Source organism: Balaenoptera borealis (genome assembly GCF_965194805.1).
Source record: "Balaenoptera borealis genome assembly, chromosome: 1".
NCBI lineage: Eukaryota > Metazoa > Chordata > Mammalia > Artiodactyla > Balaenopteridae > Balaenoptera > Balaenoptera borealis.
The window spans coordinates 108,590,124-108,604,645 of NC_138860.1; the positions used below are offsets into that span (position 1 = coordinate 108,590,124).

Consider the following 14,522-nt stretch of genomic DNA (forward strand, 5'->3'; position numbering starts at 1 on the left):
TAAGTATTTTCTTGTAAGATTTTTAAAAACTACAGCAGTGACTTAGAATAAGATAAATAAATTTGCACAGAAATGTATCATTTGAGTAAAGAACAAAATGCATAATTAAAAGATAAAAGAATTATATGGTAGCAAAACCAATATCTATGATTGTGAATTGCATTTTCTACGTGTAAAATTAAGTTGTTTCAGCAGTATAGAACTGTACTATGCTTACTTGTCCACATAACAGTTCTATAAGGAAATGCATTTTTGTAATTCTTCTAATTTTAAAGATGAGGAAACTGAGGTTTAAAATTTAATGACTTAGGCATGAGCTTATAGCTAATAGCTAAAAAGTAGAGGTCAGGAGTCCATTAGAAGTCTTTTGATTCTGAATCAGGCAGCTCTCCATTGTTTCACAGATAATGCCTGGGGAGAATCAGGTAGATGCAGAAACAAGTTTCAGCAGCTGAGAGAGTCACCAAGCACATTTGGTGCATGGTCTTTATTTTAAGGCCTGCCACTTGCTTCCTCAGACTTGTATTGTTTCACTTTGCAGAGCTCTGAAGGCCAGAGCATACTTGGGTAATTCAGAATGATTCTTAGCTTTCATTTCAGTTTTAATCCATGACCTTAACTCTTGCATTGTGTTTCACTCTTTTTATTTCAGTACTATAGCAAAGGTTAGTTTGGCTTTAAAGAAAACAGTTTAACTGCATTATCTATTATAAATGCATGTTATATTAAAAATTTTTTACATAAAGTTTTTGATATACAGAATACTTTAGCCTCACAATATAGCTGTAAAATTCATTAGAACGATTACAAATAAAGAGGTTACCAGTACATATATTTAAGAATTTACTTGAGTAAAAAATTTAGAAGTACAATTAATAAATACCTTTGAGAAAGTAACTAATACAATACAATGAATGTATGGTACATTTACTGGTGATTAACACATTAGTAATACTTTTGAGATTACATTTTTAAAGGGGTGTTCTCCCTTCTACAGAATGTGTGTTTACGGTGGCAGCTTTAATGCTGTTTCCTGCTGTGCAGTTCAATAAAGTATGGTTTTAGGTGGTTGGTTGAGGGTTTTTTTCGTAATGTATGTCGATGGAGATAAGTGTTTTAATTACTTTTTTAATGTCTGTGCTTTTGTATTTTTCTCCTCTCTTCTCTTTTATTTCCTGCTGTTGAGATTACTGCCTCATCTCCACAGCAGGTAGCTGTAGCAAATTTGTTTTCTTTGTAAGCCTGGTAGATTTATTTTGTAATATAACTGTTCCTTTTAAGTATTTTATTATTAATGATTTCTTTACTTTAGAATATAGTATACTTACATAGTCCTAAATAGTAATTTTCTAACACCATCTAAGAATTCCAGTCATTAAGAAAAAAAAAATCTTTGCCTGAGGCATATTCTTTGAACTTTTTTGCTTACCCTTACTTCATGGTGTGAGGATTAAAATTTAAGGAAATTGTTTTATAACAAAAGCCAAATGAGAATGAGAAACAGAGAAAAGAGAAGGGAGGAAAACAAATAGAAAAGGCCCAAGAGATAAAGCACACTTTAATAAATAATACCAAAAATCAAAAGGACATGTATAATTTTGTGACAGAAAAAGAAAATTACATTAACATATTTTTTCTAAAAGAGGGATTTTAATGAGATCTTATTTTTATATTAAAATTAAATTTTAATTAGTAAAATAACTTCTGCTAATTACAAGAAAATTGGATTGCAAAAATATAAAGAAAAATAGTTCATCTTCTTGTTTTTGGTCCAGGATTTTGTTGTTTTGGTTCCTTCATATGTCCCTTTATATAGAAGAACAATAGATAAGGTGGATCCTGAATATAGAAGTTATTTATCAGGAAAGTAAAAAAACACTCAAGGATATTTTATCCATCTTTGAGTTCTTGGACAATATTTTATTCATTAAAATAAGGTCTCTCTCTCTCTCTCTCTATTTTTTCCAAATGTGTAAAAGGAGTAAAAATTATGAGACTACAAATGCATAGTGAACCTTATTCTCATTTTGTTATATGAAATTGCTAGATATTTTATTACAGATTAAAAATCCTCTAGAAGAATTTTAACCACTTAGATTCAATTTACTTCATATGTGTTGATCTTGTGAACACATTGCTTTATTAATACGTTTATATTGTCTGTCATTCATACAAACTCTAAATTGGAGCCTGATATTAAGCTCTAATATGAAATTTTATGAACTGATCTCGTTGGTATAATAGAACTTATACATATTTTCTACATGAAATCATAAAAGCAAACTGAAATACATTTGTAACTTCATAGGAATTATTATATTTGCTTACTTTATTCTCTTCTCCAATGCTTTTAAAATTCTACTGTTTTCATAATTAAATACAAAAAGAAGATCTTAGTTCAGCGTCTCTCCGATTTTCAAAATTGTATGAGTGTTCTTTACTCCTCTTAGTTCTGGATGTCATTATTGTTATATGTTTCTGTACAGAAAAATATCTTGTGTAATGGGAAAAAATATGATTTGAGATGGTGATTTCATTCATAACATTTTTTAAAAGTCTTCATCTTGTTATGCTCTAACGAATTACGTGATCCATACAATTAATGCTTGTGGTCACATTGAGAGAGAGAGACTAGACAGCAGTTATACAGAACAGATATTTAATGGGGATTTGAAAAATCAATGAAATGAATACTATTGTGATATATGGTGATCTGATTTCATATGTGTTATATTGAATCACTCCACTCTTTCTGAATTCAGTCTGAACACTCAAGAGCTAAACGCATTTACAGTGGGTTGTCAGAAAAAGATGGGGAGTTTTATTGAGAAAAGAATCACAATAGGGCATCATTGATCTGTTCTCTTTCTAATCCATATATAGATCCTAGAATTATAACCCTTATGGCACTGTTTTCCCTTGGAAGTAAATCCTTTGAGTCATATAAGTGATCTTTAAGTGACAGATGAAGAACTTTATAATCCATTGTGAAATTGTGGAACGCTTAGGCCCTTGAAAAGAATATTTTATTTCCATATTGTAATCTCAACTGTTTGGGCTTGATATCGAAATAGTTTACTTTTTCTAGTAAGTATATAAACACATATATCCATAATACATGTATTTATGAGTTATACCTACATTTACATATCTATATACAGCCATTTAAATATCTTCTTATGATTAATTGCAGTATCTTCTGTTTGTGAAAGTGTATACTATGAATCTTTTATAATGTGAGTCTTTATTTTCCATAGTTTTTATATTTTACCCAAGACAGTAATAATGACTTACATTTGAATGTTGTTTTAGATTTACCAGAGTGCTTTTATGTGCACTTTTCCACCTCATTTCAGAACAACCCTGTACATAAGTCAGAGATATCTTCGTTCCAATCAAGGCAGTTAACTCGACTTACTGTGGTAATCATTTTGCAATATATACAAATACTGAATCTTTATGTTGTACACCTGAAATTAATATATGTCAATTATACCTTAATAAAACATAATTAGATAAAATAAAGGAATTTGACAGCCACAGTGTTAAAAGTAATTTTACCCAAATACAGCTAGAAAGGGGATATAATGAGACTAGAGCCCAGTTCTCCAGACTCCTAGGTCAGTGGTCTCTGAGGCAGGATGTTAACTAACTGATGCAATTTGAATGATGCCTTAACCAATAGAGAGTCTTAACCTTGCTATTTCCTGGTCTTGAAGCACGTATGGTTTGCGTCCATTGTAGTCTGTAGAATGAATGAGGTTAGAGGAATACCCTTGTCTTACCACAGCCTTTCATTCTAACCAGTCTGTCCAACACTGACCGCTTAAGTGTGCAACAGTGTGAATTGTGTATATCATGGATTAGATGAACATTTAATTTATGGCTATCCGAACGTATCCTTTCATTATATCAAACAAAGGCTTTTAGGGAGAGAATGCAAATAAAAGGAAATGTTTATTTCACATCTATGCAAAGAGCTTTACATATATTGTTTTCATTTTACTCTCCTAACAACCCTATGATGAGGCCGCTGCTGCCCAGAAAGAATAATTTACTTGCCCAAGGTCAATGGCTAGTAAGAGCTAGAATGAGAATTTTAACGCAGAAAGTCCGACTTAGAGGTTTCACTCTTATTCAGTACGCTGTATTTACAAATGATAGAAATAAGTCAGTTGGCATTAAGATATTTTAAAAAGATTTAATAAACAGAAATAAAGAAAAACAATGGTTACACAGGGACATTTCTTACAAAGACACAACTGCATAGCTGTGGTAGATAGCCTCGTGTCCCTTAGTGAGAGTTTGTTTAATGAATCCACGTTTAACCTTCACATGTTAATATTCTTCCTCATGCGGCGCCATTCCCCAAACCAGGCTTAGCAATGAGGACTGAGATCACACAACGTGCTTTCTTCTTTGAGAAGACAGCAAAATCTCAGACACAAAAGTACTTGGAAAAGTGAAAAACTTAGGACATTTGCCATCAACTACATTTTGCTGTGCTCAGCCAGTACACTTGAGAATAGGACATAATCAGAGGGATCTTATATGTCTACTAAAATCTTCTTATTGAAAAAGCACTCGTGTGAAATAACAGGATGGTATACCTGCAGAGAGAGTTCAGAATACTAGAACATTGCCCATTTCCATAAGCCAGGAAACTGAGGCAGTCTCACAATGTTCTGTTCTGTCTTCTCCACTTCTGTGGGATGTGTGAGGCTGTCTCCTGTGGCATGTCTATCTGATCACCATCTTCCGCATGACGGCTTAGCTGTCATTCAAGTGAATGCCTTCAAGAATGAGAGGCGTCACACAAATTGTTGCTCAATTCAGTTAGCACTGAATGAGTGGACCCAGTGAAGTAACACATGCAGACATTATAAAATCTGAGAAATTCTTAAACACGTCCTACAATAGCTATGAAGACTCAGCCTTAGAAACTTATTCCTCGTCTGTTACTTACTAGATGATAACACAAAACAGAATATTTAATGTCTTGTTAATGTTAATTGAAGTTGTGCAGAACTTAATATGAGTACAAAGAATTTACTAAATACACTGCTGTTGTTTATTCTGTAGTTGTTTCAGAGGGAGGTGCTTTGGAAACAAAGCAAAGATACAGATTTCAAAGAATATCAAATATTGAAAAATAACCAGCAGATACCCAAGGGGAATGCACTTAAGAAGGAAGACATTTTAGAGAGGAATTGTGCTCGAGAAAAGAATCGCAAAACAAAGATGCAGCCTAGGGAAGCAGCCAGTCTTTTCTCTACCACTAGATTGGAACATTCTGTGTTGTATGCGTATCCATAGCCTTACAATGGAACTTAATACATATACGTTGAATGATTACTTTAGACATCACTTGTTATGTAGCAACACATTATAACAGGGCTTAATTATAACCTTATACATGGCAAAGGCAGCATTTTGAAGTTAAAGCATACACTCTACAGCCAGACCATCCAGGTTAGAAATTGGCATTACTACTTACTTGTTCTATGACCTTCAGCAAAGTTACTTAATCTTTGTGTGCCTCAGTTTCCTCATATCTAAAATGCAGATAATAATGCGAGTTGTCTTATAGAGTTGTTTTGAGCATTAAATGAGTTAGTATATAAAAATCACCTACCTATATGTCAGACACTTAGAACAGTGCCTATAAGTAATCAATACATGTTAAGTTAGATTTTCTGTAGTATAAGCAACATTTTAGTTCTTTCTTTTCTTTTTGGAGAACTTGAAAATGATAATCTTTCAGTACTTCTTAAGAAGGTGTTCCTTTGTATAAATGCATGCTGAAACACCAAAAACTTCAGTAACTATTCTAGGGGAACAAAGAAACTATCTGGCCTTCTTGAAAAACAAAGAACACTATACGTATACTACCCTGAGCTGTTTTGTTTGTCAAATCTTTGTCAATTCCTCTTTATTCATAATCCTCCTTCTTCCCACTGAAAGGTGAATTAAAAAGTCATTTCAGTGTCATTTTGAAATCATCCTGGTATAGACACATACCTTATTTATTAATATGCCACCTACTCTCAGGGAAATCTTCCTTTGATAGCTGGGTATTTGCAAGTTTCATTATCTTTCATATTTCACTTAAGGTTGCTTCATTTTTCTTCTTTTGTAGCACTTTGTTTAAATTTGCTAAGGTTTTAATACTTTACTTTGATTTAAGCTTTATTCTTCCTTGCCACAAGATGTGGAATTTGAAAAAAAAATTATAAACTACAGAATAATAAACCTATCATAATATTAATAGATAGTGTTTATTGAGCATTCACTATGTGCCAGGTCCCAATGCTTTATATATATATGTATGGATAGATAGATAGATAGATATTCCTTTAAGTCGCACATCTGTGAGAGAAGAGAAATATAATTATTATCTCTGTTTTAGAAATGCAGAGGTGGAAGATCAGAGCAATTAATGAATTGTTTCAGGGCTCTCTAGAAAGATAAAGCCTTTAAGAGATATATAAAATAGATGAATAGGTAGATAGATAGATAGATAGATTGAGTGGTATGATTTATTTCAAGGAATTGGCTTATGCAGTTGTGGGAGCTGGCAAATCTAAAATCTGTAGGCCAGGCCAGCAGACAGACAGAATTTCTTCTTTCTTAAGGAAACCTCAATTTTTTTCTTAAGACCTTTGGACTGATTGGATGAAGCTTATCCAGATTATTGAGGTAATCTCCTTTACTTAAAATCAACTGATTATAGATATTAACCACATCTATAAATTGCCTTCACAGTAATACCTGGATTAGTGTTTGATTGGATAATTTGATGTGTGTACTTAGCTATGTACACATAAAACTAACAGTCATAGGAACTTACAGAAGATCACAATCAGATAAATGGGAGAGGTAGAACTCACACCAAACTCTGTCTGATGACAAAGACCCTCTTCCTAATCACCCAGCAGCATCATGGTTAGCAGAGAATAGGGTACTTCTGCCAGCTGGGCTGGACTGCCAAAGAGTATGTGAGCAGAGCTTCACATACATGGTCCTAATAGATGATCTGCCACCCAGGTAGGGGAGAAGGGCTCCGTGGACACTGGGAATCTAAAAGTGAGCATGACTTGAGGTGTGGCTAAATAGGCTGCAGAGATAACCCAATCATAATCATCCCATCCAGTTACTGGCTCATTTTTCCTCTCCTCAAGCCAGTATCTATAGGTCAGAACATTTAGCTGGTGCCCTCTTGAACATTTACAGGGAGAATCTGACCCAGTAAATGTTAAATTCATTACAGTGATAAATGCAGAGTGGGGTGAAAGCACAGGAAACTCAGTTGTCCTTGTCAGTGTATGATTCAAGTGAAAAACTGAAATTTAAATTTTACCAAAGCTTTTTTCTTGTGAAATAATTCTTGCAGGAGACAAAAAGTCATCTCTATGGGTCAGGCGGTGTGTTTAATACGAATGCCTTGCATTTCTTTATATAACAGTTATTTTAGCAGTGGGTCTATAGAAAATAAGCACAGATGTAAATCTCCCTTTTACCTTAACCATGGCAAGTAATGAAAAAGCTCAGATTAGGAATTAGTAAAGGAAGGATCTTAGACTTCATTACCAGAAACTGTAGAATTCTTATCCACCACTTACATTCTCTGTGCTTTGTTTTTGATCTGTCTTAAAGGTGTTTGCTTATCATATCACCTTGAAATTGGAAAACCCTTCACATTGTTTTCCTTGTTGTGGTTTTTTAACAGGAAAATGGGAAAATGAAGTACCATAGAACATATGTAATCTCTATAGTATAGTAATATGAAAGGGGAGACAGGTCCTTATTATTTAAATATGTATATTTTATATATATATATAAAATGATACATGTTGGCTTGACTAATCAATGTAGCTTAAACTACAATCATCTTTTAATAGCTTTCAAGAAAAATTGTTTTGTCATTAGACTCTTCAAGTACATATTCAGCTATATTTATGTAACTGTAACCACCCCCATCTCAGTCCTTCGAAAAGAATTGCATTAATATATATAACCACACATTTATGTAATAGTTTCCATGTTACAAATACACTAAGAGATATTCCTCCGTGTCAGAAAATGAAGAAATAAAGGTATCCCCGTTTTGTTTATAGAGAAGCCAGAGCAAAGACCAGTCAAATGACTTGCCTAACTCTCTTAGATAATTAAAATAATTTTAAAAAATGGTCTTAAAATAACCTAAAAACAAAGGGCAAATCTTTTGGGGGGAGGAAATGAAAGAGGTGCTAGACAGGAAAGAAAAATGTTTGATTTAATTTGAAGGGACAGCAGTGGTTTATTGCTGGCTACGCACTCAACCCACCAGCACCTTCAGTTTTCAGGTCAGATACAGTATCAACCTTATCGCACACAACAAAACTCATCTCCTGGGCCATGCTTTTTACTCCGAGTGTCTACCAGCAACTACCATTTGCTTTCATTTAACTATGAAATAAGCTCCTGTTTCTCTGGAATGGTCTATTGGTAGACTGAGATTTGGATAGTAAATAACATTAAACTATAAATTTCCCCCTTATGGAATTGAGATGAAAAGCTTTCCTGTAGTGGGGTGAAAACTATCAGATTTGCTTCATTTGTAGTTTGAAAACATTTTAACCAGCTATTCATATTCTTTTCAAAATGTTGGCAATTATTTCCTAATTAGTTGATACATGCATGTTATAGAACATTTGGAAAATAAGGAAATAATTTTTAAAAACCCAGAATATCCACAATCTCACCACCAGAAATGATTACAGTTCAGATTATATAGTTTATATATTTTTATAAAACTTAAATCATACTATACACAGTGTTTTATGTCCTGCTAGTTTATTTAACACTGTATTTTGACTACAATCTGTTACCACATTTTTCAAATGTTTGTTTTAATGGCTGCATTTTGTTCTGTCATGTTTTTCATCTCTTAAAGTAAAACTGGATTATTCATTCTGTTGGCATTTTGATATTCCTCCACCCTTTCTCTCTCTCTCTTATATTTTTTTTCCACTGACCATTTTTGTACATCAAACCTTTATTTGCATGTCTTAGTATTTTCTTATGATAGATTCAAAACTGTTTTTTAGAATTAGATACAAGTTTCTACCAAATTTCTACCAAAAGAGCATAACAAATCCCATCTTTAACCTTGCCATATAGTGTAATTTTCTTAAACCCTTTACTTTTTAATAGAGGAGAAATCATATCTCATTGTTTTAACTTGCAGTTCTTAAATTACTAGGGGATTTAAGATTTTTGGTGCTTATAAACTATTTATATTTTTTATTATCCCAATTTTTGTTACCCTTTGTTTATGCTTCTATTGAAAAGTTAATATGTTCCTCATTAAAACTGAGAAATGTCTTTATATAGAAAAGACATTTTATTTGTTAAAATATTCTTCTAGCTAATCACTTGGCATTTAATTTGTTTATAATATTTTTGAAGTGTAAAACTAGCTGAATTTTTGTGGTAAAATACTTTTTTTTCCTTCGAAATTTTTTAGTCTTTCCTTCCCCCCTACCCCCTTAGAAAGACCTTCCATATTCAGGAACTAGATAAACATATATCCATATTTTCTTTTAGGTTTTGTGATGAATTTTTTATATTTAGCACTTTAATACACCAGAAATTTATTTTTATTTATGACATGAGGAAAGAATATAACTTGATTTTCCCCTTAACACTATATGTGAGTATCCATGTTTCTGTATATGTACATGTGCACATGAATGTGTGATTTATGATGTATTCTTAGTTATGTATTAAAGGTATACTCTGAGGTCTGTTACATTGTGTTATGTACATTCTTTTATGTTAATTTGGTTATAGATTTTTTTCCTCTAAGAACCACATTATCTTAATGATTACAGCTTTCTACTTTCTTTCTAATAGTCGGTAGGAAAAGTCACTCCTCCTGCTAATGATATTTTATAAATTTTTTTACTTAGGTTTGCCAGAACCCAAAAAGGACCACATCTTCCAAGGCCTGACACAGGACCAGGGGTTTTATACATCCAAAGACTTTCTGCCACTTGTAGCCAAAAGCAGTAAAGCAGGTATCACATATTGTCTTCTGTTCCTAATGTTACCTGTGTTGTTATGTGTATTATGAATGTATATTAAGTCCAGGCTCAGTAGGAAATTGTCCAGATCTCCAATGCATCCTTTTATAACACCAATGTAAAATGAAAAAAAAAAAATCTGATATTACTGTGAGCCAGAATCATCTATCTGTCCATCCTCCCAATCAAACATCATCATAAGGATTTTTCACTGTGTTATATACAGGTCTAAACTGCATTATGAAAAGTTGCTTCAAAATAAGAGTGCCCTTAACAAACATCAGAAGATGTTCTTAAAAGAAAAGGCAGGAACTTCACTTTGGGAACTGTTTTATTTTTTTGTTTAAAATAGGACAAGTGACCATGTCTTCCATGATTTGTATCCACACCAGCAGAAAGATTCAGTCTCTTCTTGAACCACAGTTTTATGAAATTAAAATAAAACACTTCGATGGATACCCTAATACCTAGTCTCTGTGTGAAATCACTTCACACACCAAAGGAAGAACAACTGGAAGCTATGCCTGTCCTCTGCTTTGACTGGGCTAGAGTCATCGTCTTAGTGTTAAAGAAGCTATAATATAGTCCCTAAAACCCGATAGTCAAACTCCTTTAAATATATATTTTTAAAGAATTCTGGGGCTTCCCTGGTGGCGCAGTGGTTGAGAATCTGCCTGCTAATGCAGGGGACACGGGTTCGAGCCCTGGTCTGGGAGGATCCCACATGCCGCGGAGCAACTAGGCCCGTGAGCCACAACTACTGAGCCTGCGCGTCAGGAGCCTGTGCTCCGCAACAAGAGAGGCCGCGATAGTGAGAGGCCCGCGCACTGCGATGAAGAGTGGCCCCCGCTTGTCGCAACTGGAGAAAGCCCTCGCACAGAAACGAAGACCCAACACAGCCATAAATAAATAAATAAACAAATAAATAAATTAAAAAAAAAAAAAGAGTTCTGAACTTCAGATAGTCTAACATCAATTACACATGGAAAAGATAAGAATCTACATTTATTCTCCTAAAATTGAAAAAGATAAGAAACTTTCTCTCTTAGATTAATCTGTAGAACTTTACAGCTAAAGTTGTGTACCATCTTCGTCCTCTTCCTTCCAAGAGAACATGATGCTTGCTAGGGAAGATCATTGTACACATAGCATGTATTTGAGAATTACAAAAGGCTAATTATGTAATCCCAAATACAAACTCTTTCAAGCAAAATGATTATGCTATCTGTGGTGCCATTTCAAAAATTATAGTAATTTATCTTGTCAACAGTTTTATTTAATCCAATAATACAGCGCTACCTAATACATAGCGAACACCTGCATTTTACTTTTTAAAGAATCTTCATATGGGCATCAAATATTCATATAAATGCTGTTGAGAAATGTTCACTTGGAGAGTCATATTTCTTTTATTGCTCAGTTTTACAAACAAAACCAGGAAAAAAGCAGTAAAAGGGAGGAAGTTTTATTTTAACTATTTCAAGAAAATAGTTCTCAGAAATTCTTCAGTTACATAAAGGGAACATATTCAGCATGTTAATTTTCAAAATTTACTAAATATACTATGCAGCAGGGCTATATGTTAGAAATCTTATAAGATGATTTCTAAATAAAATGTTTTAATGAAATACTGCAGATTATTAACTTAGATCACAAGGATCACTTGTTTTCTTCTAACAAACAAATTTAATGACAATAAGTTAAAAATACATATCACAACTTTGACAGAGAGTTTAAATTGATTGATTCCAGTTTATTATGACCCACACTCTTCAAAATGTGTTATAGCTATCCTTCTAGAAGGAAAAAAAGAAGTTAAAGGTATTGACTATGAAATTACATGTATGAGCATATTTTTAAAGTGGGAATAAAACTGTCTTTCAATGAAGCAGAATAATTTGATAGTGACACTCCATCCTCGAAAACTGCAAGCTGCAATTTTACACTGCTTTGAGTACAAGTATCTTTTGAGCTGTCATGCAGAAATGGTTTCTCTACTTGAAAATGGGGTCTTCCTTTCATCATTCAGGAATGTGTGCCTGTCACTCTCCATTGCCATCGATACGGGGAGCCGTGATTGTACTTGGAGCTGGAGACACAGCTTTCGACTGTGCAACATCCGCTTTACGTTGTGGAGCCCGCCGAGTGTTCATCGTCTTCAGAAAAGGCTTTGTTCATATAAGAGCTGTCCCTGAGGAGGTAAAATGGAACCATCAGAAAATATGGAGTTGTCATGCAACAAATTTTAGAAGATGTAACTGTTAATGTGCAGTCTCCTAGTTTAAATCATTAGACTGTTCTTCAGATTGTGAGACGCACATTTAAAAATTTCTGGGTTACCCATAGTTGCTTTTTCTAGTACAGACATTCAAAGTAAAAGAAAATTATTTTATAATACTGATTTGGATACAATGAGAAGTTTATCTTTGTCAATACACAAGTGCTTCTTATTCTCAGGGTTAATATCTTTGAAAGGTACTGTATTTAACTAGTAACAGTGGAATGTGCTAAGTCTTGCATATCCAAATACTAGATACTCTTCACAAAATATATGGATATTAATTAGGAGAATGTGGTAATTAGAGACATTCGGAATTTTCCATAAGTCAAATTTACAAGCTGCATTCAGATATATATATATATATATATATATATATAATACGTATAGTTAATTCATTCTGCTATGAAGGCAGTAGAACAAAGAGTTTTCCATTTATTTCTTAAAAGAGCTCTAACATAAGCATTATTTAGAATTAATAATTAGTTAACTTACTAAAAATGACAGATTTAAAATCATTTCATTCTAACAGGTGACTGGTGACTAATCTTGGGTGAAACATCAGCTGGGTACATGCACCACAGACTTCTCAAATTTTAACATTAAGGAAGATAATGCCTTATAAAGGGTATTAGTTCTGAGAACAAGAACCAAATGTATTTATAGAAAGATAAATTACTCATTTTATCCAAATCAGTATTATGAATTTGATTTGCTTTAGAATGCCTGAACATATTTGGAGTCTCTATTCTAGGCAAGAATTATAACTGTAGTCAATAGGTAATTTGTCACATATAGACTAACCACATTACAGATTAATCTCACTAAAATATCAGAGTCACCACTGGTTCATGACTGAGTTAAAAATGTCAACTTTATTCTCCAGGTTTTTCTCTATCCACTCTACCCTTTCAGACTTTTCCAAAATCCAAGGTGGAGATAGTCTTGTAATCATAGGAGTTTTTTCTGGAGCACCATTTTATTTTACTTATTTTTTATTTATTTATTTATTTATTTATTTAAACATCTTTATTGGAGTATAATTGCTTTACAATGGTGTGTTAGTTTCTGCTTTATAACACAGTGAATCAGTTATACATATACATATGTCCCCATAACTCTTCCCTCTTGCGTCTCCCTCCCTTACACCCTCCCTATCCCACCCCTCTAGGTGGTCACAAAGCACCGGAGCTGATCTCCCTGTGCTATGCGGCTGCTTCCCACTAGCTATCTATTTTATGTTTGGTAGTGTATATATGTCCATGCCACTCTCTCACTTTGTCCCAGCTTACCCTTCCCCCTCCCCGTGTCCTCAAGTCCATCCTCTAGTAGGTCTGCGTCTTTATTCCCGTTTTGCCCCTCTTGCCCCTAGGTTCTTCTGACCATTTTCTTTTTTTTTTTTAGATTCCATATATGTGTGTTAACATATGGTATTTGTTTTTCTCTTTCTGACTTACTTCACTCTGTATGACAGTCTCTAGGTCCATCCACCTCACTACAGATAACTCAGTTTCGTTCCTTTTTATGGCTGAGTAATATTCCATTGTATATATGTGCCTCATCTTCTTTATCCATTCATCTATTGATGGACACTTAGGTTGCTTCCATGTCCTGGCTATTGTAAATAGAGCTGCAATGAACATTTTGGTACATGACTCTTTTTGAATTATGGTTTTCTCAGGGTATATGCCCAGTAGTGGGATTGCTGCGTCGTATGGTAGTTCTATCTTTAGTTTTTTAAGGAACCCCTCCATACTGTTCTCCATAGTGGCTGTATCAATTTACATTCCCACCAACAGTGAAAGAGGGTTCCCTTTTCTCCACACCCTCTCTGGAGCACCATTTTAGGCATCAATTAGTGCAATCTTATCATGGTACAAATAAAAGGAAAATAGCTGTACTGGAGTAAAGTGACTTGCCTAAGATAAAAAAAGACAGAAGCTAATTTGATTCATCTTTGTCTCCTCATGCATAGCATAGGACCTCAGCAAATAATAAGTACTTGAGCAATATGTTTTGAGCTAAATATTTTAAATCTTATTTTTCTAAATCTAAAGTCAGAGAAGTTTTCATTATGAAAGGCTGCACCTTGAAAGTTGGAAGGCAAGACACCCCTGAATGACAATGTCAGTTTACTTCATACTTTATATGATAGTCATCTTCCATTGGCAAGGGTC

The 14,522-nt window shown here is 33.7% G+C and overlaps 1 protein-coding gene across 4 annotated transcripts in view; it reads left to right on the forward strand.

The window, feature by feature from the left end:
* DPYD (dihydropyrimidine dehydrogenase) overlaps positions 1-14,522 on the forward strand; it is an 815,942-nt gene that overhangs the window by 336,756 nt on the left and 464,664 nt on the right. For all 4 annotated transcript variants that reach the window (XR_014242114.1, XM_082383233.1, XM_082383234.1 and 1 more), the window contains exons 9-10: positions 9,954-10,061; positions 12,097-12,266. Coding sequence is in view for 3 of the 4 variants with exons in the window: in XM_082383233.1 (XP_082239359.1) it covers positions 9,954-10,061; positions 12,097-12,266 (278 nt within the window). In the remaining variant the exon portion in view is untranslated. The remainder of the gene's footprint in view (positions 1-9,953; positions 10,062-12,096; positions 12,267-14,522) is intronic.